This window comes from Astatotilapia calliptera, chromosome 16, assembly GCF_964374335.1.
Source record: "Astatotilapia calliptera chromosome 16, fAstCal68.1, whole genome shotgun sequence".
NCBI lineage: Eukaryota > Metazoa > Chordata > Actinopteri > Cichliformes > Cichlidae > Astatotilapia > Astatotilapia calliptera.
The window spans coordinates 6,803,455-6,831,223 of NC_137437.1; the positions used below are offsets into that span (position 1 = coordinate 6,803,455).

The 27,769-nt window shown below is 39.6% G+C and overlaps 1 protein-coding gene across 5 annotated transcripts; it reads right to left on the reverse strand.

Annotated features, from left to right (window-relative positions):
- Positions 1-3,613: 3,613 nt before the first annotated feature.
- On the reverse strand, positions 3,614-27,749 carry LOC113007964 (MAGUK p55 subfamily member 4-like). Of its 5 annotated transcripts, XM_026145053.2 has the most exons (21): positions 27,365-27,749; positions 25,848-25,905; positions 24,777-24,898; positions 24,612-24,689; positions 23,719-23,802; positions 20,079-20,210; positions 16,422-16,503; positions 15,891-15,976; positions 15,508-15,579; positions 15,058-15,254; positions 14,694-14,752; positions 14,334-14,351; positions 12,793-12,834; positions 12,660-12,680; positions 7,620-7,658; positions 7,159-7,326; positions 6,538-6,618; positions 5,010-5,103; positions 4,722-4,830; positions 4,461-4,595; positions 3,614-4,325 (listed from the first exon to the last, which is right to left on the reverse strand). In XM_026145053.2, exons 2-21 carry the CDS (start codon positions 25,867-25,869, stop codon positions 4,140-4,142), a joined length of 1,827 nt encoding a protein of 608 aa, XP_026000838.2. In that variant the 5' UTR covers positions 25,870-25,905; positions 27,365-27,749; the 3' UTR covers positions 3,614-4,139. The 5 variants fall into 5 exon arrangements, 4 of the variants coding, with proteins under 4 accessions (XP_026000838.2, XP_080147085.1, XP_080147086.1 ...); XM_080290959.1 differs by lacking the exon at positions 15,508-15,579; XM_080290960.1 differs by lacking the exons at positions 4,461-4,595; positions 4,722-4,830.
- Positions 27,750-27,769: the final 20 nt, after the last annotated feature.

Consider the following 27,769-nt stretch of genomic DNA (forward strand, 5'->3'; position numbering starts at 1 on the left):
ATAGTTCAGGTAGAGTGGTCGCCCCTTGATCGGAAGGTCGGGGACTCGAATCCACCGAATCCAAGCTACCCTGAGGTACCCTTGAGCAAGGAACCATCCCTACACACTGCTCCCCAGGCGCTGGATTGGTAGCTGCCCACTGCTTCACTGAGTGAAGGGATTAAATGCAGAGGACTACAACATTTCCAACGTGTGGGACTATAAGAGGTTTAAAATGGAAAAAAGGGGAGTTTTAAGACGCAATTTAAAAGACTGAATAGGATTCAATCGAGACCTCGGTTATATTAAGAGCTCTCAGTGCTCTTTTGGGGTTATAAATGTTGAGGAGTTTGCTTAAATAGCTGGGTGCCATATTATTTAAAACTTTAAAAGTTAAGTAAAAAAAATCTTAAAACTAACATGGTATTTGACAGGGAGCCAGTGTAAATTTGCTGAAACTGGAGTGATACATTCATACATTCTAACATCTATTAAATGATGAGCAGCAGTATTTTGGACTAACTGCAAGACATGAGTGGTGAAGACCAAAATAGAGAGAATTGCAGTAGTCCAGTCTAGAGGTGATGAAGGCATGAATAAGTGTTTCTAGGTGTTTTGGAGGAAGATAAAGCTTCACATAACAGATAAAAACTGGTTTGAACTGTGGACATTTGCCTCTCTAATTAATAAAAGCTATCTAAAAACACTCCCAAGATTTCTTACAGTGTGAGAATGATGACAAGCAAGTGAACTGAGGGTAACAGTTAACTTATCCAAAGTCGAATGACTTCCAAAAACAATAACTTCAGTCTCATTTACATTTAGGATGAGAAAATTTTGTGCTAACCAGTCTTTAACATTACAGTGGAACAGAAACACCCAGTTTGAAGGGGAAGTAAATTTGGGTGGCATCAGCATAACAGTGAAAGGGGATGTTGCATTTCCTAAAAATAAATCCCAAAGGCAGCATGTATAAGGGGAACTGTCACTTTCCTGGGTCTGACCCAGCGTTTTGAGTTTTAGTTTATTTGGAAGATATGTTTGAGTTCTTTAGGGTGCTGTTTAGATTTCCCAGTTTAGGTTTGTGTTAATTTTTCTTCAGTTTGCCTTGCCTTTTGTTTGTACCTTTTACCAGCCTCACTAAATGGCTTGCTTTTTGTTAACATTCAAGTTTTGTTCCCTGTTCCTTGGGGTCTGCGTTTTGGGTCCTTCTCATCAATTCATACAGTCTGCCCTCGCCAGACTGTGACAAGAACAGAGTTGGACCCAAAACAGACCCCTGAGGCACACCACAACAAATTGGGGCAAAGGAAGTGGAGTATTGTCCAATAGTAACAGAAAAGGACCTCTCTGATAGATACAGTGGGGCAAAAAAGTATTTAGTCAGCCACCGATTGTGCAAGTTCCCCCACTTAAAATGATGACAGAGGTCAGTAATTTGCACCAGAGGTACACTTCAACTGTGAGAGACAGAATGTGAAAAAAAAATCCATGAATTCACATGGTAGGATTTGTAAAGAATTTATTCGTAAATCAGGGTGGAAAATAAGTATTTAGTCACCTCAAACATGGAAAATCTCTGGCCCTCACAGACCTGTAACGTCTTCTGTAAGAAGCTTTTCTGTCCCCCACTCGTTACCTGTATGAATGGCACCTGTTTGAACTCATCATCTGTATAAAAGACACCTGTCCACAGCCTCAAACAGTCAGACTCCAAACTCCGCCATGGCCAAGACCAAAGAGCTTTCGAAGGACACCAGGAAAAGTATTGTAGACCTGCACCAGACTGGGAAGAGTGAATCTACAATAGGCAAGCAGCTTGGTGTGAAAAAATCAACTGTGGGAGCAATCATCAGAAAATGGAAGACATACAAGACCACTGATAATCTCCCTCGATCTGGGGCTCCACGCAAGATCTCATCCCGTGGGGTCAAAATGATCATGAGAACGGTGAGCAAAGATCCCAGAACCACACGGGGGGACCTGGTGAATGACCTGCAGAGAGCTGGGACCAAAGTAACAAAGGTCACCATCAGTAACACACTACAACGGCAGGGAATCAAATCCCGCAGTGCCAGACGTGTTCCGCTGCTGAAGCCAGTGCATGTCCAGGCCCGTCTGAAGTTTGCCAGAGAGCACATGGATGATACAGCAGAGGATTGGGAGAATGTCATGTGGTCAGATGAAACCAAAGTAGAACTTTTTGGTATAAACTCAACTCGTCGTGTTTGGAGGAAGAAGAATACTGAGTTGCATCCCAAGAACACCATACCTACTGTGAAGCATGGGGGTGGAAACATCATGCTATGGGGCTGTTTTTCTGCCAAGGGGACAGGACGACTGATCCTTGTTAAGGACAGAATGAATGGGGCCATGTATCGTGAGATTTTGAGCCAAAACCTCCTTCCATCAGTGAGAACTTTGAAGATGAAACGAGGCTGGGTCTTCCAACATGACAATGATCCAAAACACACCGCCCGGGCAACAAAGGAGTGGCTCCGTAAGAAGCATTTGAAAGTCCTGGAGTGGTCTAGCCAGTCTCCAGACCTCAACCCCATAGAAAATCTGTGGCGGGAGTTGAAAGTCCGTGTTGCTCGGCGACAGCCCCAAAACATCACTGCTCTCGAGAAGATCTGCATGGAGGAATGGGCCAAAATACCAGCTACTGTGTGTGCAAACCTGGTAAAGACCTATAGTAAACGTTTGACCTCTGTTATTGCCAACAAAGGTTATGTTACAAAGTATTGAGTTGTATTTTTGTTACGTTCTACATTCATAGCAAAAGGAAGTTATTTTCTTGACCAAAGAGCTACAAATAAAATCAGTCAAGCAAAATATTTTTCTCAAGGTCTTGTTTTATATTTATTCAAGAAGGAAAAGGCTAATCACAAATGAATGCCATTTTACTAACTGCATTACACCTTTAAATCATTAGAATTTGATGAAAAGGATTCCTTGGCAACTGTTACACAAGAGTGTAATCGTTCTGCTATGTTTTTGTACCAGTCAGTGAAACATGACAGACTGCTGAATTAGTGGAGTTTGTGTGGATACTACTACCAGCACATACTGGGTACTGTGTAATATGGATGTATGTCACTTATCTTCACATGAATGTATCTTTGAGATATTCTCATTGTGTATTCCTTTTGTTGTCTTAGATATTCTTTATTTCTTATTATTGAGCTGAAGAAATGGCAATTTTGTCTTTTCGACATTCTCAGTCATGCCGCTGGGCAGGCAGGCAGCATAGACACCTAAGTTTGTGAATGCGATAACTTGAGAACAAGGCGGCGTAGGATTTTGAAATTGATACCATAGTTGTGTCTACCAAGAGGCTGAGCGGCAGCCCTGGTGGTCACCATTATTTTTTACAAAAAAGCCAACAAGATACTGAATTTGCCTACAGGATAAGAATATGTAACTACTGCTGAATTAATGTTCAGATATCATTTAACTGCTGTAGCTGCTCCTGCTGGTAACACTTTAAACTTTTAACTGACTTGTTTGATATGTAAAAAACTGAATATTATATTAACACAAATACCAAAGACTTTAAGTGAATGTTGTGGTGTATATCTTTGAAATGTTGTGAAGCAAAAGCACAAAGGTGACCAATTTGGAAATGCTCAAGTAAAGTGCAAGTACCTTTATATGACAGTACTTAATTACATTCCATATGACATACATTTCAAATTAAAAATGCAGCCTACCTAGCCTCTAAACCACAACATACCAATAAGATATCACTACAGCACAGAGAGGCAAAGACTGAAAGACTGAAAGTAAATACATTGAACAGCTGTCACTGAAAAAAACAGCATCAAAAGTGGGAGTGATTATATGAAATATAATTAAAGTGTAGTGTTCAACACCATGTAACAGCATGTAACATGAAACAACAAACTGTTGCTAGGGTTACCAACCACTGGATACAAATAAAGAGTTTTGTTCCCAAATTGCAAAGATATGACATCATGGATAGTGTCACATCATAATCATATGACTGATTATCTGTTCATCCCTTATAAATGTATTATCCTTATGTTCTGCTCTGAGGATTTCACCGTGTCTTTAAATACTTATTTCTGCCTGTTTCTTCTTATTTCACTTTCACGTTGTCATTTTGTATCTCTTTAGTATTTTATTCTTCCCCTGTGCTAATCCTCTGCTCTTCCCCAGCTTACAGGTATCCACTGTGGTTCATCCTGTGCCTGCTGAATGATGGAACAGAGCTCTATGCAAGCGTCCTGTAGGTCATCGTTCACCAGGACACTGTCAAAAAACTGCTTGTACTTTGCTTCAATCGGCTTTGATGTCTCTTCAAGCTCTGCAAAGTCTTCCTCCTAAAACGACATTATTATTATTGTCAGTTTTAAATAACATTCATGCTTTTGCTTTTCTTTTTCATAAGCAGCTGCTCTCTCTCTCTCTCTCACTCACTCACACTCACACACATATTTTTTTTTTTATGCTCTTACTGAGAAAACTCTGTTGATGGCATAATTGGTGATGATTCGAGCATCTCTGCGAGTTTCCCTGAGTCTGTCTGGGCTGGGTGGTTTGATGAAAATTACATAGGGTTTAAATTTCTTTGTTCGCAACAGCTGGATGCTCTGGAAATAAAATACTATATTAACACCAAAGCTTTTTCAATCATATGCAAACAAAAAGCTTCACAGAAAACTTAGAGACTGTTCAGAATACATGAAATAAGTGAATCTGTGTTACATGAGACTCACATGGGGCTCGGCGTCAATGATACACATCCGCCCTCGTTTTAGCACCTCATCAATGGCATCAGTGCTAATTCCATACAGCTGACCTTTACTCTCCCCATATTCCAAAAATCTGAACACATGTACACACACACATTCATACATCCACACGTGCAAAAACAGCATACAATTATAGTTAAATAAATAATAAACTTATATAATTCCCTAAAATTTGAACAAAAAGCCCCAAAAATCATGACAATCAACACCAAGAACATTAGCAAAATTTATAGTAAAGGAATAAAATCTTGCCTGTGGTTGCAGACCATGTACTCAAACAGTTCTTTGGTAACAAAGTGGTACTCTCTACCGTTCTGCTCCCCTGCTCTGATTGAGCGAGTGGTGTCTAGAAGAACAGACCAATCAGAACGTTTATATTAATAATTAGTCACAGTGAAAACAGCAGTATAAATATTAGGGGTGCAACGATACTCGTATCGATATTGAACCGTTCGATACAGTGCTTTCAGTTCGGTACGCATATGTATCGAACAATACAAAATTATTTAATTTATTTTATCAACTTTTCTTCTGACGATGCTGTCTGTGTTGAGAGCTCAGTGGATCTGCGTTAGACTACTCCGCCTAGGTTGCACTGTCGAGCGCAGATCCACTGAGCGCTGCACAAGCTAGCAAGACAGAAGTTAAGCTCGTTGCAACATGGCAAATTTAACCTCCCCCACCCTCATTCATATCTGGCGTTTGGAACTATTTTGGTCTTCATGTGACGTATGACCCTGAAGGTAAGCGTGTCATGGACAAAAGTAAAACAGTATGTTGGATGTGCCACACAATGCTCAATTACATGGGTGGGAACCACTGCGTTAGTGCAGTTTGCTTGTTAACGTGTTGACGCCGTCCAGCCCCACGCACGGGGCGATCCGCGGTAGCTCGTTAACGGAGATTTGGCGTGTTGTGACGTTAACGTCATTTCAGATTAACGCTGACAGCACTAGTGGGAACACAATGAATATGACTGCACATTTACACCGACATCATCCTAGTGCAAAGACAAGTGGAAGCAGACAAAAACAACAAGCACGCATGCTACAAACTTTACCCGAGTCATTTAGACAGAAGTTAGCACATGATTCTCCTTATGGGGACCTGATATGTTTAATATGCTGCTGAAAATATAGCCCAGAAGAAGCGTATAGTATAGCTTTTATTTTGGAAAGAGCCATTCCTCTGTAATAAACTCTCTTTTCCAAAGATGAGTGATTTCTCGATCAGATAGATTTATTATTTTATCCCTTTGTTGTTCCAGTAACATTAAATTTAAAAACTGTACATTTGAGTTAAAATATATATTTATAATTTTAATAAATGACAAATTAAAAAAGCATGAACATTTTTTTGTATCGAAAAAATACCGAACCGTGAATTTTGTGTATCGTTGCACCCCTAATAATTATGTAAAGCAGGTAAAATCACTTTCATGACTTTACTACCTCCTCCGCTATTGAGCTAAATATTTTTTTTTCAAGAGTGTCAAAGCCAGTAAGTCATGCTTCTTATCTGGAAGTCACAAGACACTTCTCATAAGTAATTATACCAAACTGGGCTCAACTGCAAACCAACAGGTGACTTCAAATCTCACAACCATCCTCACACACAGTCCATGATAATATTCCAGATGTTTAAAAACAAACAAAACAAAAACATATATTTCTTTTTTTTTTAAATGTAGAGCCCTCTTTTTATTGTCATTTAAAATGAGAAGAACAGGTTCATTTGATTTCATTAGGAAAACCTCACACGTTAAGTAAAAGGCACATACGAGGCACTGGTCCCTGGAATGTCGAAGGATTCAGTTTGATGAGTCTCTTCCTAAGTTCATTTACTCCAACTCCTGAAGCACCTGTGCAGAAGAACAAATAATGAACTGGTAGGAATCTCCTTCAGACTTCCAAAGATATACATATAGAGACAGACAAGAATGCTGGAGAATAAACTTTTTCAAACAAGGAGAAAACAGCAGGTGCTGTTACAGTAGAAGTGAAACGATTTCAAACATTCTCCTGATACAAGGATGAGACCAGTGTGTTGAACAGTACATAAAGTAAAGCATTATTTATTGTATGTATTATAATTAGATAAGTACTTAATTCAAAGGACTACTGTAGTTATGCCAGCAATTCAGTATTCAAGAAACCAGTGAAAAATCTAAGCATACAGAGAGGCTTCTATTACAGAGGGTCTCAAGATCAATTGATAATCTCAGATTTTGTTAATCTTTATTCTGTTCAGCAATTTTGTGCTGCAGTTGTCTTTTGACATGAGGTGGGAGGTCTATTTGAAACACTTTACCGACATTCCATAATTTCAGGGTCAGCTGGGAGGCAGTGATTGATTTCTCATGGAAGCATTCATGTGTTATTAATGCAGTTATTCATCTCACCAACGAGGATGATGAGGCGGTGGTTCTCCTGAGGAGGGCGCTGGTACAAAACCACTTCCTCATAGGGGGTGGACAAAGCATTGGTGTTGGGGGAGCAGGTGGTGCACGACTGTCGTCGCTTCCTGTAGGAAGTCCTCTTCCAGACACGGAAACTTCGACGGAAACCAGCTGGTGAGGTTAAAGAGCACTTTTAGTTTCACTTAATAAACTTGACACACTTCTCACACACACTTCTCCTTATAAGGTGAACGTTACCAAAGTTTAGAGACAGCAGTAAAATGATTTATTATTGATAATATATATTTTCTATAGATATGATTTCATTAGATTGTAGGAATTTATTATTAAATAATAACTTGTCTTATTAAATCCATCCTTCAGTATAGATTTTATTATCAGTGCTACCCACTTAATGACTACTTAAATACTACCTAATTATCTGAATAGCATATATGTCTTACCCAGGTAGATTCCATCAGTAACATCAGATTCAGCTTCATCTGAAGGAAAGAAACATTCAAACTCCTAGATTTATCACCAGGCAGTACATTTCTTCTTTTTATTAAGTACAGAAACAAGTAAGCATTTATTTTTATATGTATTTACTACATTTTATTTTTTGTTTGTAAGCCTGACCTTAATTTTCATGGTCATATTAAAAATGCACCTAAATTACCGCCATTTAAAATTTTCATTAAAATAATTTTATCGAATTATGACTCGGAATAAACAAGTACATATACAAAAAGAGTCTACGCTGTGGGACTGTTTTGATCATGCGGACTGGGAAATGTTTCACGTGGCTGCTAATGATATTGATGAGTACACAGATTCAGTCTGCGGATTCATCAGAAAATGCGTGGAAGATGTCGTCCCATCCAGAACAGTTAAATCCTTCCCAAATCAAAAACCCTGGAGATGTTCGTGCGAACACTATGTCTGAGGAGGATGTGCAGAAGTGCTTCAGGAGGGTGAACGCACGCAAAGCTACTGGTCCGGACGGGATTCCTGGCCGCGTCCTCAATAAGTTCCAGTAGTACAAGTTCAACAAGGTCCGCGTCAGGTGTTGAGGAACCAGGGCACCCTGACGAGAAGTGGGCTACTGGAACAAGAAGGCATCGGTGGGCAAGAGACAAAAACAAGGCGTTGTTGGAATGCTACTACGCAAGTAACCCTGGCGGAAGGGGTTAGATGAATAGGATGAGGGACCTATGGATTCTTCGATACCCAACATCCACAATGACGGCGAAACAACTAGTAGCTCAGTGTTCCAACATTCGAAAGAAGGGACTGCTCTCACAGCTAGAGATTGATGAGGTACAACATAAATGCTACGGCAAGGGGGAACCAGGACGCCAGGTCAGGGGGCCACTCGAGATTGGGTACCATGCCCCAAGTGCGATAGGAGAAGGATCGTTGAGTGCGAGATGAACTGACCTGAAAGATAGGATCATGGCCAAGCTTGAAACCTGGACCCCCCATAGCCGGTTACCAAGATTACGTGAAGTACCCTCAGAAGGTCTGCTAGATGATGTTAATGCAGCACTACGGACGATACCTACAGCCATGATTACCGACACTAACAAGCTGATCTACAATACGGCAGCAGTGATCAGCGAGATGCTTGGCTACAAGTTGAACAGCCACAAGGGGCAGTACCCTCCATGGAGAAGGAGGCTAGAGGCTAAGATCAAAGTAGCACGGAGGGAGGTTAGCCAACTATCGGAGATGCAGAAAGGCGCAATGAGGAAGGTGCCTAAGAAGTACAGGAAACTGTCCATACCGGAGGCCTTGGAAACTGCCAAGCAAAGACTCACAGCCTTGGCCAGCCACTTGAGGAGGTACACCAGAGAGATAGAAGGCAGGAGAATAAACCAGCTGTTCTCCACTAGAGATGGCACGATACCACTTTTTTATGTCCGATACCGATATCATAAATTTTGATATCTGCTGATACCGATATGAATCTGATATAGTGTTTTTTAATCAATAAAACTGTTTTTTTAATATCTTGCTGCATTTTGTATAAGTTCATACTCAAGTTTAAATAAACAACAACACTAAAGCTATTCTGTTATACCTGTATGTAAAAAATACAACAAAATATTTCATAGTTCAGCAATACTGATCAATCTAATAAACTTAAACCTACTCCATCCTCCCTATTCTGGTATTTTAAAGAGTACTTAGCAGAAATATTAAGCAACCTAACTAATAGGGTTGCAAACTCCCAGCAAAAAAAATAGGGAACCACCCCCCACCCTCCATCTCATGATGCTTAATCGACGTAATCAACTTTAATTTGATGCAGGTTAGAAAAAAAATGCACAGAAATCAATTATTTTTCAAGAATAATTAAATAGATTCAACATCTTTCTTCTACAGAATTGCAGACTGCACAAATGGTATCTTCCCAAAGGAAAAGGTAGTATAGCTTATTAGGGTATATTAGACTTAATAGTTACTATATACAGTAATGGACTTCTATATATTTTACACAAGATTACAACTTTGGGTGTAAGATTCAGATAATTATTCATTAAAAGGCAGTCGCTCCATATATCAGTTGTTAAGCTTAACACTGGAATGCTTTACAAACATTCAGAGACGAACTTACACACTTGCTTTACTTCTCTCTGGGATCACTTCATCGGAGATGAAATTCTGGTTTTGTAGCGAGGCTACAAATACACATAGCCGCTCTATCACGTGAACACACTGCTCCGACATGCTACGGTTATGAGTCGAGTTACGCCGTGTTGCAAGTTTTGTGAGGTGCTTTTCTGATATTTAATGGATCGGATTACATTTTTTATTTCTCTCCGATATCCGATCCAGTAATTTAGGTCAGTATCGGACTGATACCGATACTATCGGATCGGTCCATCTCTCTTCTCCACAGAACCAGCAAAGGTGTACTCTCAGTGGCAAGGGAACAATAAGAGAACAGCACCACCAAGTCTGGAGACGGAGCAATACTGGAAGAGCATATAGAAGAAGGACGCAACCCATAACGGCAATGCTCAGTGGCTAGTGGATCTGAAGGCAGACCACAGCGACCTCCCCGAACAGGGTCCAGTAACCATCACAGTGGCAGATATCCAAGAAAGGGTCTCCAGTATTAAGAGTTGGACAGCACCAGGCCCTGACATGGTTCACGCCTACTGGCTGAAGAAGCTGACTGCACTCCACAAGCGCCTGGCAGCACAAATGAACCAGCTGCTAGTTGACGAGAGACACCCGGAATGGCTAACTGAAGGCTGGACAGTCCTGATCCTCAAGGACCCCCAGAAGGCACCGGTCCCCTCCAACTACCGACCAATAACCTGCCTCAGCACCATGTGGAAGCTCCTGTCAGGCATCATAGTGGCTAAGCTGAACAGGCACATGGGTCAACACATAAGCGGGGCACAGAAAGGGATGGACAAGAATACCAGAGGCACAAAACAACAGCTACTGGCAGACCAAGCAGTCAGCTGAGACTGCAGGACCAGACTGACCAACCTGTCCTGCCTGGATTGATTACAAGAAGGCCTATGACTCAATGCCCCACACCTGGATCCTGGAATGCCTAGAACTATATAAGATTAACCGGACCCTGAGAGCCTTCATCAGGAACTCAATGGGGATGTGGCGGACAACACTGGAGGCCAACCTCAAGCCCATAGCACAAGTCACCATCAAGTGCGGGATCTACCAAAGAGATGCTCTGTCCCCACTGTTGTTCTGGATAGGCCTGAACCCCCTCAGAGAGATAAATGACAAGACTGGCTATGGATACCGACTACGGAATGGAGCAGTTGTCAGCCACCTCCTGTACATGGATGACATCAAGCTGTATGCCAAGAGTGAACGAGACATTGATTCACTGATCCACACCACCAGGATATACAGCAATGACATCGGAATGTCGTTCGGCTGGAGAAGTGTAGTCGGATGGTAACAAAGAGAGGGAAGGTAGTCAGAATGGAGGGGATCAAACTACCAGAAGGCAACATTGCCGACATAGAGGACAGTTACAAGTACCTGGGGATCCCACAGGTGAATGGGAACCATGAAGAGGCCGCTAGGAAAGCTGCAACCACCAAGTACATGCAGAGGGTCAGGCAAGTCCTGAGGAATCAGCTGAATGGTAATAACAAGATCCGGGCTATCAACACCTACGCCCTGCCCGTGATCAGGTACCCTGCTGGCATAATAAGTTGGCCAAAGGTGGAGATAGAAGCCACTAACATCAAGACAAGAAAGCTCCTTACCATGCATGGAGGGTTTCACCCCAAGTCCAGCACCCTGAGGCTGTACGCTAAGCGGAAGGAAGGGGGCCGGGGACTGGTGAGTGTCAGCACCACAGTCCAGGATGAGACAAGGAACATCCACGAATACATCACGAAGATGGCCCCAACTGACCGAGTGCTCAATGAATACCTCAGGCAGCAGAAACCCAAGAAAGTGGAGGAAGGCGAGGAACCATCATGGAATGACAGGCCCCTGCACGGTATGTACCACCGGCAGGTAGAGAAGGTGGCTGATATCCAGAAATCCTACCAGTGGCTGGACAAAGCTGGACTGAAAGACAGCACAGAGGCACTAATCATGGCACCACAGGAACAAGCACTAAGCGCAAGATCCATTGAGGCTGGGGTCTATCACACCAGGCAAGACCCCAGGTGCGGGCTGTGTAAAGATGCTCCAGAGACAATCCAGCACATAACAGCAGGGTGTAAGATGCTAGCAGGCAAGGCATACATGGAACGCCATAACCAAGTGGCCGGCATAGTGTACAGGAACATCTGTGCCGAGTATAACCTGGAAGTCCCGAGGTCAAAATGGGAGATGCCCCCAAGGGTGATGGAGAATGACCAAGCTAAGATCCTGTGGGACTTCCAGATACAGACATAGTGGTGGTAGACAAACATGAGAAGACGGCCATAGTGATCGATGTAGCGGTTCCGAATGACAGCAACATCAGGAAGAAGGAACACGAGAAGCTGGAGAAATACCAAGGGCTCAGAGAAGAGCTCAAGAAGATGTGGAGGGTGAAGGTGACGGTGGTCCCCGTGGTAATCGGAGCACTAGGTGCGGTGACTCCCAAGCTAGGCGAGTGGCTCCAGCAGATCCCGGGAACAACATCGGAGATCTCTGTCCAGAAGAGCGCAGTCCTGGGAACAGCTAAGATACTGCGCAGGACCCTCAAGCTCCCAGGCCTCTGGTAGAGGACCCGAGCTTGAAGGATTGACTGCCCACAGGGGCGAGTGGGGATTTTTTTTTTTATATTATACATATATTTTTTTGTTTGTTTGTTTTAAATAATTTATCTTTTCAACTTCATGTGTAAAGAATTTGTTGTTTGGTTGTCTGTCACTCTAAAGTATTGATGAGAAACTCAATAGACATAAATATGAGAAAAACCCCCACTAAGAAATAGAAAGGAACAGCAATGAGTGTCATGCAATCAAAAGGTTGCACTTTTTACACATTCATCACTGGACAGACTTACCTACCAAAATTTATTTCCTCCAGATCTGAAAAAAAAAAAAAATAGTGACATTCAATGGGTTGTTGAATAATGCATAGCTTTCGTATATAAAAACTAAATATTTAAAATATATATGAATATGTATTTATTATGTTCACCTGTTATTGCATGTTTCTCATCAGAATTTGCAGGATTTTCCTCTGGAACAAAATAACAGAAAAGTTAGTTAAAGCTTATTTTCACATACATGTAGCTGGGTTTAACCCTCCTGCCATCCTTTAAAAAACTCACACCCATCACCCTAGGGACCATTCTCAGCCACGCCATAAAAAGACCATATATCCATATTTTATTCCACTTTAAATTAGCCAACCTTGTAAAACTACTTCTCCCTGAAATATTCATGTAAAGTTTTAATTATATTTTCGTTGTTTTAACCCTTCAAATCCCAGTGTTATTACATGAGCGCCCTGTGTTATAAGCCCCAAAAACCAAAAAACGAAACTAAATATTTCCACAAAAAACCAGTTGAAGTAATATGTGATTGTCATTATAAGTAGGCCTTTAGATGGACCAAAGATTGGCACCAACATACATTTTGACCTGCCATTATTTTTTTTGCATTTTTTTTGCAATTTAAAAATTAAAACTTCAAGGCCCTGAGTCTTCATTGACATCCAAGAAAAGAAGAAAAAATAAAATCATATGATGATAATTTGGGGTTGAAAAATAGCATTTATAATGGAAGTCAATGGGCAGAAAATGGTCCCCAGGGTGATGGGTGTGGGGATTTCTGCTGCTCAGCCATTTTAGGCTGATTTAAGGAATTCACACTGGAATATTAACATTGACAGGTAAAAACTATCCTGTGGCAAGTTTGGTTATATTCCACTGAACACAGTGGAAATGGCAGCCATTTAACACATAGCAGTGGCACAAAAAGGTCCCAAGAAGGCAGGAAGGTTAAATACACCAACAAAGACAACATACTGTATGGCTGAAAGGCACAAAAAACTATGTTTGGTTGAAAGTGTTAATGTGACAGACTGTAACACAACATAACACACTTCAGTTACTGTGAAAGGAGCAGCCTGGCATGATCTTAGCTCTTGTTTCTACCTTTGAGATCTCTCAGAAGATGAAATAAGCAGCTGCAGAAGCAGCTTAATTAACACTGTAGTTCAATTGGTGATTCATGTGTGCGAATGGTTGTATTTCTCTCTTTGGTAGATTGGTGACCTGTGGATAGATTTCTCATAGAATTCTCATCCTATGAAAGCTGTGATTGACTCTGGATAAGTATGCATGCATGGATAGCTGGTTTTGACTACAAGATATTCCCTAACATGACGAACAAGTGATGTTTGGGAGATATTGTATACCAGTAGTATAGATTATTGTTTCTGTTAATAGTCTCAGAGACCTCAATTATTATAGTTTTATTCAATGATTTAAAAAAAAGTCTTCTGTGGTTTCTTGTTTTTGTTATTGGTGGTTTGTTATTAGCCTAAGCGACACCTCTCTGTGTTAGGAATTGACTGACAGGTTAGTGCAGATAACAGTAATTAGTGCTGAATAATAATAATAAAAAAGGTGTCATCAAAACAAGCTAACAAACAAGCACACTCAGAAAAATAAAATGAACTAAACTACGACATTAAATGACTATTATGGATGATGTTTCACATGTCACACCCACCGTTAGCAGTCAGGGTCACTAAGGGCAGCAGGGTTAACAGAAAAAATAAACAGCCGTTAAAAGCATTGCTCATTTTATGTCACAGCAGGTAGAGATTTACACACAGGTGAGAAAAAAAAAACTTTTATGCACACACCGACTTAAAATAACAAATTATTTTTGTAGTGACTGACTTATCTTTCAAATATTTTAAAGACTAAAAAATACATTAAAAGTGCTTCATGTAATCACACTGGTTTGTAAAACTTTAGGCATTACTGAGAAATATCCAAGTTACAAACAACTCTGCAATAAATGTACATATAATATATAAACCATTAAATAAGCACATGTTTAATAATAACAACCATGATTCCTCACGTGGTCTGATGCAGGTATGAACCTGTAAAGGCTGACACCACCATTGTTCCCTCTGTTTACTGTAGAAAGAGAAATAAATTGTTAAATGCAACCAATGTATTAGAGTCTTAAGCTAAAATCATGGAGCCAAACTGCAAAGATATATTCTTTCTGACATTATTATAAGCTAACTTTACCTAACAGTGTTAAGGCTTTGCCATCAGTTAAATGTGCAGAATAAAAGTGATGTAGCCCTTTAAAGTTACTTAGAATTATGTTATAAATGTTTTCTTACTCTCATAATGTCAGATCTATAAACTAACCGCTTCCTCTGGCTGCGGCCTGTAAGTTCGTCACATCTTCACAGTATGTGAGTGCGTCTCACCTCTTCAGCATGCTGGCCGAGGGAATCAGACCAGCGCAGGATGTAGCACATGGCAGTTTCCTGGCTTGCCACCACTGTCCATCTGACTGGTCAACCACCTGAAGAAGGTCTCCTCTGCTGAATGCCATTCCTGCATCTGGACATGGGATGGAAAAATCCTGCAGAGGGCAGTAGTCTACCATTGCCCTCATACATACCTGGAAGACAGACAGATAAACTTTGTTTTATTGCAGATTAAAAAATAAATTAATCAAAAAGTGAAACATTCACAGATGTACTGAGGGAAATCATGTTTTTAAACCTGGAACACCAGCCTGGAAAATAACAATCAGTGAATCATGTCAGTAATTGTACAGGGATTTTCCTGCTCATAAGTAAGTTTAATGTCAACAAAATGTGCTTTTAATAAAGTGATACTGGAGGTAAAGTGATAAAGTGTGTGTTTCTTACTGGTGTCTGGCTGAGGATGGCCTGAGATGGATTTGGAATGATTTTAAACAGGATAGTGCCGTGGGAATTGGCCTGACAGGGAAAGTCATACACAAGAAGTATACATGGTGAGAATTATTTTTAATAATCAAATGTACACGCTTTCACCAAGCATGTTGTCATACTATCATTTATACATATTATTAATACTATAAAGCTTGTGTTTAACATTTTCGTTTTCTTTTTTTTTCTTTTCTTTTCTTTTTTTTTTTTACTTTAAATGGCTTTTGAATGAGGTGGTAAAAACTGCCTTTAATATTTCTAAAATGTATACAATAGCATTGATAATAGTATTTTCTTTTAAATAATGTTTTTCTTATTTTTAGCAGATGCTGATAGCATACCAGTATATGGATGACCTGTTCTGGTTCCAGGCCCACCACTGGGTTTCCATTTACCTCCACTAATAGGTCTCCAGGATGTAGAAGTCCTGATACAGGCAAAAACCCATATTTATTAAGACATATTATTGCTAGGCGTGATGTTTTCATCTCTCACACACAGACATAAGCAAAAATGCACATGCAACACACACACACACACACACACACACACACACACACACACACACACACACACACACACACACACACACACACACATGCACACATTTTTCATATCTTAGTGAGGACATCTCATTGACATACTGCTTTCTTTAACCCTCAGCCTAAACCTAACCATAACCTAATTGTAACCCTGACACTAAAACCACATTCACCTTCAAACTCGGACGGACATTTTGTTATAAGCGACTGTATAAGTATAGTGGCATGTCAATTTTCTGTCCTCACAAAGCTGTCTAAACATGTAACACACACACACACACACACACACACACACACACACACACACACACACTTAAAATACTTGTATACCACTGCGGTCAGCCAATCCTCCATGAATCACCCGGGCAATAGAGATATCTCCCATCGCCTCATCCTTTCTTATAGTTGCACCCTAACAGATAGAGAGTTGTTCAAAATTTAACAACAAAGTAAAAAGCAAGCAAAAATAGTGACAAGAGATCTTAAGGCAAAGGCAAAATGTTTTCTAAGATTAGCAAATGGAAAATTTTGACTAAATTAATTTTTAAAAGTACACGATTTTAAAAGTAAATAATAAATACTTTGTTTAAACACATTTTCTCTTCATGAGATCCTCATTAAAAAATCAGCAAATTAAGTAAAAGCTCTTCTTGTACGCCAGTTATTATTATTATTTTTTTTATAAGGCCTTCCATTTTTGTGCCATTTTGTGAGGAATATCATTATACACACTAACATAATACACCCAGCAGCTGAACATACATTCAACTCAAAGCCACACAGTTTAGTGCTGGTGGTAGATCAAAGTTAAATAGATAACTAAAGGGTTTTTTTCTTTATATTTTAATGCTTGGGCATTTGATATTAACTCATTTTGCATTACATCAAAATATCATGGGGACTCTAAAGGTAAACACTATCAACACAATACCATGTCCACTACAGGCCATTGCTAGAAGCAAACTGGTAGCAAGGGCTCATGAAAATTAAGGATAACTTTAGTAGTCCTGCAAATTTGCTACCATAGTTTTGGGAAATGAAAATGCTAAATTATTTAAAATAATGCCAATTACATAAGCTCCAACCAGGCGCTAAAACAGTGCTCATGAAAATTAATTTTGATGTTTCTATATGTGGAATAATGTAAAACTTCTTAGGTGTTTCCACAGGGTTTTATTGCTGTATTTGATGTGCAATAGATACCACGTAAATATACAAAAATAAGTCAAGATGAATGCAGTTCGACATGTACAAAATAATCCATAACAAATATTATTAAAAATAAATTTAACCCTAAACACTTTCCTCCTTTTTTGCTCAATGTATATATTCAGACCATCATAGTCAAGAACCCAAAATAATAAATCAGAGCTGATGAAAAAAAATGAAAGCTGTCATACTTTTTAAGAATAGTTGGACTAGATGACGAAAATAAGACAGAAAGAAATTGCTTTGTACCTTTATATTGTTTGCTTTTGTTCCTTTGAGTGATTGTTTGAAAAATCGAAAAAGTCTTCAAATTAAAAAAAAAAAGTCCATATGTTGTTGTAGCTGATATTTCTTTTTAGACTAAAACATTAGGTATTTTTGTCACTGTCACAGCTTTTCCAGTACAAATGCTGGAAAGAGATGAAAAGGTTTGTTTTTAGTCTAGTTACTCTTTCTTCTTCTTCTTCTTTGTTTTTAAGCAGCCTGTACCCTTACAGTCTTGTTGGTCCTCCAGAGGAGCTCTTGAAATGGTTCCAGTGTTGAACCTCACTTGTCCATTATTACCACCCCTACCTGCCCTCTGAGGAGCTGCCACCATCCTTTTGGATCCACCATTAATTTGTGTTGGACTCCTAGATGTTGTAAAGTCATCTGCACAAGAACTTGTGGATGAAGAAGAGGAGAAAGTAGTGGAAGAAGATGGTGAGAGTGGGCCTGGGTATGGTATTGGAGATTTGCGGACAAGTTTTGGAGATAATGAGGAGACCCTTGGAGGAGGTGAGGGTGGATATTGTTGTGTCTTTGTCTGTGAAGGAGATGACTCGAGGTGTTTTTTGGTTACGATTAGCCCCTGAAGCTTGTCCACCACCTCGGCAAGCAGGTTAAGTGCCTGGGCGTTCTCTTCCACGCTGTCTGTGATCATCTCTGATGCTGCCACCATCCTCTCACCAAGTTGGCGTACATCCTGACTATTGTGTTCAATACTGCTGGCCACCATCTGAACAGTGGACCTAAGCTCTTCCACACTGCACTGTTTCTTGAGTTCAGCAGGCTGATTATGGTGTCTTGATTGCTGCTGCTGTGCATTTTGTTTACGTTTTGATATGTTCTGGCATTCATTGTGACGAGGAGCTGTAGCGTAGTGGAACATTAATGGATGATTTAAAGACTCTTCCTGATGTGTGTTATGAAGTCTGGTTTGAGTGGTTTGACAACCATCTCTTCTGGAGATAGTGCTGACCCCTTGTTCCTGAGTACTCCTTCTAGCTGCAGGACTAGAAGGAGCAGTGCGAGATCTAAGAGGGTTCATGCCACGACAAGAGGAGGTCCTTCCAGGTGTGGGGATATTTTTTGACTGTCCTCCTGTAGAATTTTTTTTGTACAACACAGGAGAGTTGGGAAGGCTAAAACTGTAAGCTGGGATTGGAGGAGGTGGGTATGCGTAGTCATCACTGCTCTCTCTGGTTGAAGCACCATCTTTCCCATTGGGTTTGAGTTCCTCTGAAAATGAACCACCAAATAAATTTGCAGTTCAAGAGAACAGAAAGACATTAGCAAACTATGTCTGAAAAGAAATGTAATGGCAGGAAAGCCCAAAAGACTTATAGACTGCCAGATGATGGCAGGTTCATGAAGAAATGAACACTTAGTTGCACTGAGGAATGACACCAAGATAGATGAAGTGGTTGTTGCCTTTCATTGCCATTGCTAGACATATGAAAATATTTGCCCAGAAAGTACCAAATACTAGAATGATTAGATACAAGAAAGAATGAATCCTCGATTATGATTAGTGAAGGTACTGATGGATGGCCTGCGTTTCTATGATATGTTGCCATTGTTTTTTATATTTGATGGCTTAAATACAGACAAAGAATGATCAAATGAAAATGGTCAGATGATTGGTGATTGTATGGACTGTCATCATCTGTTCTTCCTCCTCTTACCAGTGCAGGTAGCAGGGTTCAAAACAGAGGGAGCTGACTGATTGAGTCCTTTGTTCCCAAGTTTTACAGTTGGTGAACACAAATAGCAACTTCCTGTGGATTCATAGCGAGGGAGAAAGGGGTGGGACCTGCCGTCTTTATGAACAAGGGGAAGCTTTGCTTCACTTTCGGGCACTCTGAGCTCCTCCCCTGACTGAGCTCTTCTTGCAGGGATGAGGCGTTCCAATGTAAAGCGGTGCAGGCTGCTCCAGCGGCTGTGAATTTCTCCTACACTCCTTCTACACTCTTCTCCACTCTTAATGAATGAAAGATGAGAAACTTTGAGTTTTTAGGGTTTATTAGAACATTTTAAAGTTAACATAATGTAATTTATATTTAAGCAATTTAAGACTTAACTACTTTATGACTAATCTGAGGGCACCTTGCAAGGCTACCTTCAGATTTGTCATCGAATCTATGAAGTCAACAAGCCATCTTGTTGACTTCATAGATTCTGTTTAACAAAAGTGATCATTTCTGCATCCCTATCTTACAGGAATATATTACTAATTTGTTTGGTTTGTTTGAAAATGTAATCACTCTCTGGATTGTGCTTATAAGCAATGTTTTTTGTCATTTTTCTTTCAGAGAGTTTTGGACGACATAGATATTGAGACTAATAACGCCATGTAAATAGAAAGCTAAGCTACCTTAGCTTATCTAAAACAAAAAACAAGGACAAAAAATGACAGAAACACATTTATGTATATTTATAGGTTTCTATAGCTGACACGAACGAAACTGTATTTCTGAGCAAAAGTTTACATTTATGAGGAAAATGCTTATGTCTTACCAGAGGCTGGTTGTTCTTTACAAGACACACAATCCTCATTGCCTCCTCATCCTCTGGTATTTCATCAGGCAGAGGGGGTAAGACAGGCTCATAGTCTGACTGTGCAACACTGTCATGAGATGACAAGAGAGCCTGATATACAGAGAGATAGATAATCAGTAATGGGTAACCAGAAACTTCAAATATAAGTTATAAGTTAACCTCTGGGTGGTCTTGGGTCGATTTGTGCCATTTTTCATTGTTCGTATACACGCCATTTGCACTGTGTTGAACGGAATATAGCCAACTTTTCCAAAAAAAAAGTCTGGTTACATATATTTCAAAATTCCAGTCTGACTCCCTTAAATTAGCTTCAGTGGCTGAGCTACAGATAAACTTACACTATTGGTCCTAGTGGTCGATTTGTGCCCCATTGAAACCCATTATAAACGCTATTTCCCATTCCACGGTCATTACAACCAAATAATGGGCCATCTTCCGAATGTTGGTGGTACTCGGGAGTCCGGGCCTTGGAATTGTATCTTTTGGGAAATATTTGATTTCTTTGTTTTTTGGGGCTAAAAAAACAGTGCGGCCATGCGACGAAACCGGGATATAAAGGGTTAAAATCCGCGAAATGTAATTAAAACTTGATATGAATATTTCAAGGAGAAGTAGGTCTAAAAGATTGGCTAATTTAAAGTGGAAAAAAATATTAATATATAGATATTTTATGGCACTTTTCATGGCGTGGTCGATTTGTGGCTCTAAGCCCAATAGTGTATGCATTTTTCTAGGACCCCCCAGAGGTTAAGAAAGGCATGCCATGATGAACATGGATTCTAAAATGAATCTATAAAACGAATCTATATATATATATATATTAGGGGTGCAACGATATTCGTATCGATATTGAACCGTTCGATACAGTGCTTTCGGTTCGGTACGCATATGTATCGAACAATACAACATTTGTAATTTATTTTATCAATTTTCCTTCTGACGATGCTGTCTGTGTTGAGCGCTCAGTGAATCTGTGTTCGACTACTCCGCCTAGGCTGCACTGTCGAGCGCAGATCCACTGAGCGCTCAACACAGACAGCATAGTCAGAAGGAAGAGAGCAGGGCAAGCTAGCGAGACAGAAGTTAAGCTCTACTTGCAACAGGCAAATTGAACCTCATTCAGATCTGGCGTTTGGAATTATTTTGGTTTTCATGTGACGTATGACCCTGAAGGTAAGCGAGTCATGGACTAAAGTAAAACAGTATGTTGGATGTGCCATGCAATGCTCAATTACATTGGTGTGAACTAGTGTGATAGCGCAGTTAGCTCGTTAACGTGTTTGCCGTCTAGCCCCATGCACGGAGCGATCCGCGGTAGCTCGTTAACGGAGATTTGCCGTGTTGTGGCGTTAAGGTCATTTCAACGAGATTAACCTGAAAGCACTAGTGGGAACACAACGAATATGACTGCACATTTACGCCGACATCATCCTAGTGCAAAGACAAAAACAACAAGCATGCTACTAACTTTAGCCGAGTCATTTAGACAGCTGTTAGCACGATTCTCCTTATGCTGCTGAGAATATAGCCCAGAAGAAGCGGATAGTATAGCTTTTATTTTGGAAAGAGCCATTTCTCTGTAATAAACTCTCTTTTCCAAAGATGAGTGATTCCTCAATCAGATACAGGGCTTGCAATATCGCTAGCCCGACGTCCCGGAGCTAGCGATTTTTTCAGTCGGGCTACCAAAATCTATCTCTTCCCTGCCCGTCGGGCTATTGTAGGAAAAATATATGTCAATGCTTTTGCATTCTTTCAGAAATGTAGCTGGGTAATTATGTCATTGGCATCGGTGAGTCACTGTCAATATGTGACATATTGAAGTTGCGTTTGAATTTGCGCTTGTTTTTTTGCTTTCACTTTGCAATCGTGCGAACTGTGTATAGAGAGCGACAGCACTGATCTGTGAGTGATGATAATTTGTGCACCAATTCCTCTGACATCGTCTTATTAATCGTTAGCTTACTATGCAAACATGACAAGTGAAATCTCCCGCAGCTTAAACATGTGAGAGGTTGATCGCGCAGAGAATCGCTGAGCTTATGTGAGTGAGCGTGTAAAAGCATTTCAGTTCTGCTGAGCCAAATAAGACAGGTCAGGGTGAAGAAGTGACAGCCAAAGAAAAGCTTACCACAAAACGGAGAAGTTATGACAAATCAGACTATAAGGCAAAAAGAAAGTGCAGCTTTATGGTTTCATGGACAAAAGAATTTCTGTGGCTGCAATATGACGAGCTAAATAACCAGGGCTGCACATAAGTGGTCCGCAGGTGCGCATTCGCTGTCAAAATAAAAAACACGCACAAGGGTTAGGGTTAAATTTAAAAACTGTACTTTTGAGTTAAAATATATATTTATAATTTTAATAAATGACAAATTAAAAATGCATGAACATTTTTTTGTATCGAAAAAATATTGAACCGTGACACCAAAGTATCGAACCGAACCGAACCGTGAATTTTGTGTATCGTTGCACCCCTAATATATATATATATATATATATATTAGGGGTGCAACAATACTCGTATCGATATTGAACCGTTCGATACAGTGCTTTCGGTTCGGTACGCATATGTATCGAACAATACAAAATTGTTAATTTATTTTATCAACTTTTCTTCTGACGATGCTGTCTGTGTTGAGCGCTCAGTGGATCTGCACTCAGCAGTGCAGCCTAGGCGGAGTAGTCGAACGCAGATTCACTGAGCCCAGGGCAAGCTCGCGAGACACAAGTTAAGGTCTCATTGCAACATAGCAAATTTAACCTCCCCCACCCTCATTCAGATCTGGCGTTTGGAACTATTTTGGTTTTCATGTGACGTATGACCCTGAAGGTAAGCGCGTCATGGACAAAAGTAAAATAGTATGTCGGATGTGCCACGCAATGCTCAATTACATGGGTGGGAACTACTGCGTTAGCGCAGTTAGCTCGTTAATGTGTTGGTTGTCCAGCCCCACGCATGGGGCGATCCGCGGTAGCTCGTTAACGGAGATTTGGTGTGTTGTGGCGTTAAGGTCATTTCAACGAGATTAAAGCAGACAGCACTAGTAGGAACACAATGAATATGACTGCACATTTACACCGACATCATCCTAGTGCAAAGACAAGTGGAAGCAGACAAAAACAACAAGCACGCATGCTACAAACTTTACCCGAGTCATTTAGACAGCCGTTAGCACATGATTCTCCTTATGGGGACCTGATATGTTTAATATGCTGCTGAAAGTATACCCCAGAAGAAGTGTATAGAATCGCTTTTATTTTGGAAAGAGCCATTTCTCTGTAATAAACTCTCTTTTCCAAAGATGAGTGATTTCTCGATCAGATAGATTTATTTTTTTTATTACTTTGTTGTTTCAGCAACATTAAATTTAAAAACTGTACTTTTGAGTTAAAACATATATTTATAATTTTAATAAATGACAAATTAAAAAAGCATGAACATTTTTTTTGTATCAAGAAATATCGAACCGTGACACCAAAGTATCGAACCAAACCATGAATTTTGTGTATCATTGCACCCCTAATATATATATATATATATATATATATGTATATATATATGTATATATATATATGTGTGTGTGTGTGTATGTACCTGGATATGAGGTGAGCTCAGGAGGCTGCACAACTCTCTAGCTGGAGCTGAAGGCTTTTGAGCTGTCAGTATTGCAGTTATGACCTAATGAAAAATTAAGAAGATTCCTGAATCAGATGTTAAATTACATTATACTGGAAAGACAGAATACCAGACATATGTAAAAGGAAAGCAAGAGACCTAAAAACACTGATTTCTATGGAAATATTTCCAGAAGAAACTTTAGATCCAGACATAATTTTAATGACTTTAACCACCTACGACCCGAACTCTTCCAGAGCATGCATTTTAATTTCTCTTTGATATTTGGGCATATTGGGACCCGATGAATGTAAAAACAAAGGATTACCAGTTTTTTGTTTTACCCTATTTTTGTTTCTAAGAAAAATGAGAGCCACATATGAGGATATCCATTTAAAATTTCGTAAGAACAGTAGCAGCATAATGTCCTCATAAGTGGATATCAGGCCCTTGTAGAGCAAAATTGAGTATTTTGGTCTAAATAACCCAAAGTGTGATGTCCTAATATGTGGACGCCAGGTCCTAGGAGGTTAAAATGACTTATCACAGTCATCTGGTCACTTGATCCACATCCTCTAAAAACTTTTTCAAAAAGGAAAGGTTTAAATCTAAATGTAAATGTAGAGAGGGTGTCTCCTGTTGTGCTTTGTATTATTTACAGAAAGCAGACATGTTCTGGTTGGTTTCTGTATTGATTACATTATCAGGCTTACTTAGTTTTAATTTTGTTACCTTTTGCAAGATGCAGAATTAAAATTCCAATTGAATCAGCTGTGATAAGGTGATATTTTACAGAACACTAATGACTGATATTTAGGGATCTAAATATTTCGTCTATGGCTGCTTGTTTGTTGTGTTGTATATATACACACCTCATGTGAGAGTCCTGCAGCATAAGGCAAAACGGGGCTTGGTGTCAGTCTCTGGAACTTTAACAGGCACTCATAAATCTGGAGACAAAGCACCAAATGATAACTTTTAGTTGGCAGACAGATGGTAGGTGTGTGTCTTTTACTCAGGACCTTTGAATCATGTACCTTCAGCAGGGCACAAAGCCACGGTGCACTCAGTAGTTCATGCAAAAGCTGAGCACCATTAATGTTCCTGCTAACAGCTTGGTCAACATCCTTCACCACACTGGATAGTACCACACTGACACCTGAACAAATGATGACATAGGGAATTAGGGAAGACACAGGGAATTCTTGGTAAATGGACTGGTAGTTATGCACCACCTTTCTACACAGCTGAGCGCTCAAAGCACTTGCAACTAATTCATCAAATTACACACACAATCATATGGCACTTATGCCTATGCAGCAGTTCAGGAAGTGCAAACTGGACTCCAACCAGCTGCTGACCTTCTACCACTTCATTGAGAGCCTGCTGACATATATCACAGTATGGTACGGCAGCTGCACTAAGGCGGATAGAGTGAGGCTTTAGAGTGTAGTCAAGGCAGCACAGAAGATAAATAATCGTACAAATAAAATATTTGCTTAAACAAACTGGAGATACTGCTATCCAATACAGATGCTGAAGTGATCCATACATAGCTAATTCAAGTTGGTTAGCTTGGGGAACAAATTTGCATTGTCTGAAATGTTGACATTAAAATGTGGTTCGAGTGCTTAGAGTAAAACCACATTTCCATATTACTTTATTTCACATTGGTACAATAATATCAGTGGAGAAAGTTTTTTAGTAATTGAAAAATAAAAGTGCTCTCATATTGTCCAAATTTGGTTTGATTACTGTATTGTTCCAGTGTTTGCTTAACTGTCTCTTTATCTTTCACTTGGTATTGTCAGAAATAGTTAGAATTGGGGCATTAAAACTGGGGTACGCATGATTAATTACACTGTGACTGACAGATTCCAATGAATGTCTTTAATATAATTGCCTTTAATATCACAGCAGATGTTTGAGGTTTCACATTTCTCCTGAGCAGAAGGTGAAAAGCCGACAGAACCAGACAGGATTAACATTATAGAGAAGCCCTGACCCTTCTTTTATAATAAGTCTTTTCAAGTAAGCACCTACTCATGACTGAGACACATGAATTCAAGTCTACTGAATTTGTCTGTATACGTGTATGTGCTTCTCACCATCCTCCATTGCTTTTTTCATGGTAATTGTTCAGAAGAGAATGAAAGGGTTATTCCACTGAAAAGATACGGAGAAAGAAATAAAAAACAGATTTATGTAACAACCTCATGTTTTACATATTAAAAATAAAACAAATCTAGATAATTTAACAATCTTTAGTTAGTACCCTTGTCATTATTAAACATAATTCAATTCATGTTGTGTGTGACTATCATCTTGTTTTATTACAACAGACAAAGAAAGATGACACATTTACATTTTCATTCCAAAAGCATTTCACCTTAGGCAGAATATCAGGTTGATCTTCATGTTTTCAAGGCATGAAAACACTCAAAATTACTACTTGGTATGGATATAATCTTCAGAGTTTGGAAGTTATGGCTGATAACCATGATTTTCATTCAAAATTGATCAACAACAGATCTTGATGCCCTGGACAATTTGACTGCAGCTGGATAAAATGAGTAGTTTTTAAGTTAATTGTACTTCAAAGTTAAGAGTCTGTAACTTTTGAGAGATCATAGCAAAGTCTTACTATTATGATTAAATGTTATGGCTGTAGAAAATAGGTGTATCTTTATACCATGTTGTAATACACATTCTACCTCAAATGGTGTCCAAATAACTAACTTAAATCATGCTGTGATTGTTTTTTTTAATTTTTTTATTGTGTAGTTTTGGTCGTTATTAGGGGTTACTTTGAATAAATACATAAAATGAATATTTTACAAATAAAATGTTAATGTTAAAATTTATTTTTAAAAAAAGAACAACAAATGATCAAAATTGCAGAGCAATGTTTAAAAATTATGTTCCTTTGAACAGCAGAGAGGGAAACAATGAATGAAGTGAATGTTTTAAATGCAGCTTATCCTACTTTAGAACTTCCTGTTACAGCAGCAGGTTACTAAATGTGGACTAATTTCAGGTTACGGCTATTCTTCAGCTGCTTATCTCGGCTCAACTTCCGTTTCCACTTACACTGTCCGGGAAGAGCTTCCATTAGTCACGAAACCTTGGGTTCTGTGAAACTCGTTACACAGTTTCATGGAACTTCTTTTAGACTATTTCTGTTGGTGTCGCTTATCAATCATGTAAGATAAATATTATCATTTAAAAAATAAATTGAATCCAGACCTATATACACCAGGGAGAACTTTGTTGCTATGCTATTGTATATAAAATATGCAATATTTTATTGTGTCTACATTATCGCCAGGAGGGTCCCATAGTGGATGGCAGCATTTATTAGTATTTCTTTGTGATTATTCTGTATGTGCGTAAATCCTTCATCCCTCATCCCTCAAGTTCTTGGTATTTCAAATGCTGTGCTACTAAGCAAACACAAAAAGGCATATAAAAAGTACAGTGAGCAAATAGGCACTCAGCTTATTTGCTCATCAGCTGTAAGTAAAGCCCCATAGAGCAAGCAGGAAGGCTGTATATGCTTAGTCTGATTTTTTTTTTTAATCAATTGCACTACAAGAGTCAGAAGTGTCAAAAAAGGTAAACTCACATTCCCTTCCTGTGGTCCAATTGTTCAGTGTGGGATTTCTCAGTTGAAAGGAACCAGTAGGGCGAGTGTGTCAGAAGCAGTCAACGCCAACAACATGAATGTGAGTTTACTACCAAACCTGAACTGACACTAATCCTCTCTGACCCGACTTAATCCACCAACCACCAATCTCCCTCTCTCACTCCCTTGCGCTGTCTCCTGCTCCCCCTTCTCTCTTCCCTGTTTGCTGACTTTTGCAATATTTTAAAAAAACATTTCGTTATCAGCTTGAAGTTTTTATTGCTAACCCTGTCAGTGTTCCCATGTCCACTTTTATTCTAGTTCCTGCTTTCTCGTTGTATTCTTCAGCCATCCTCATCAACTCACTCTCTCATTCACTTTAAGTAAGTCATCAAATCACAAAGC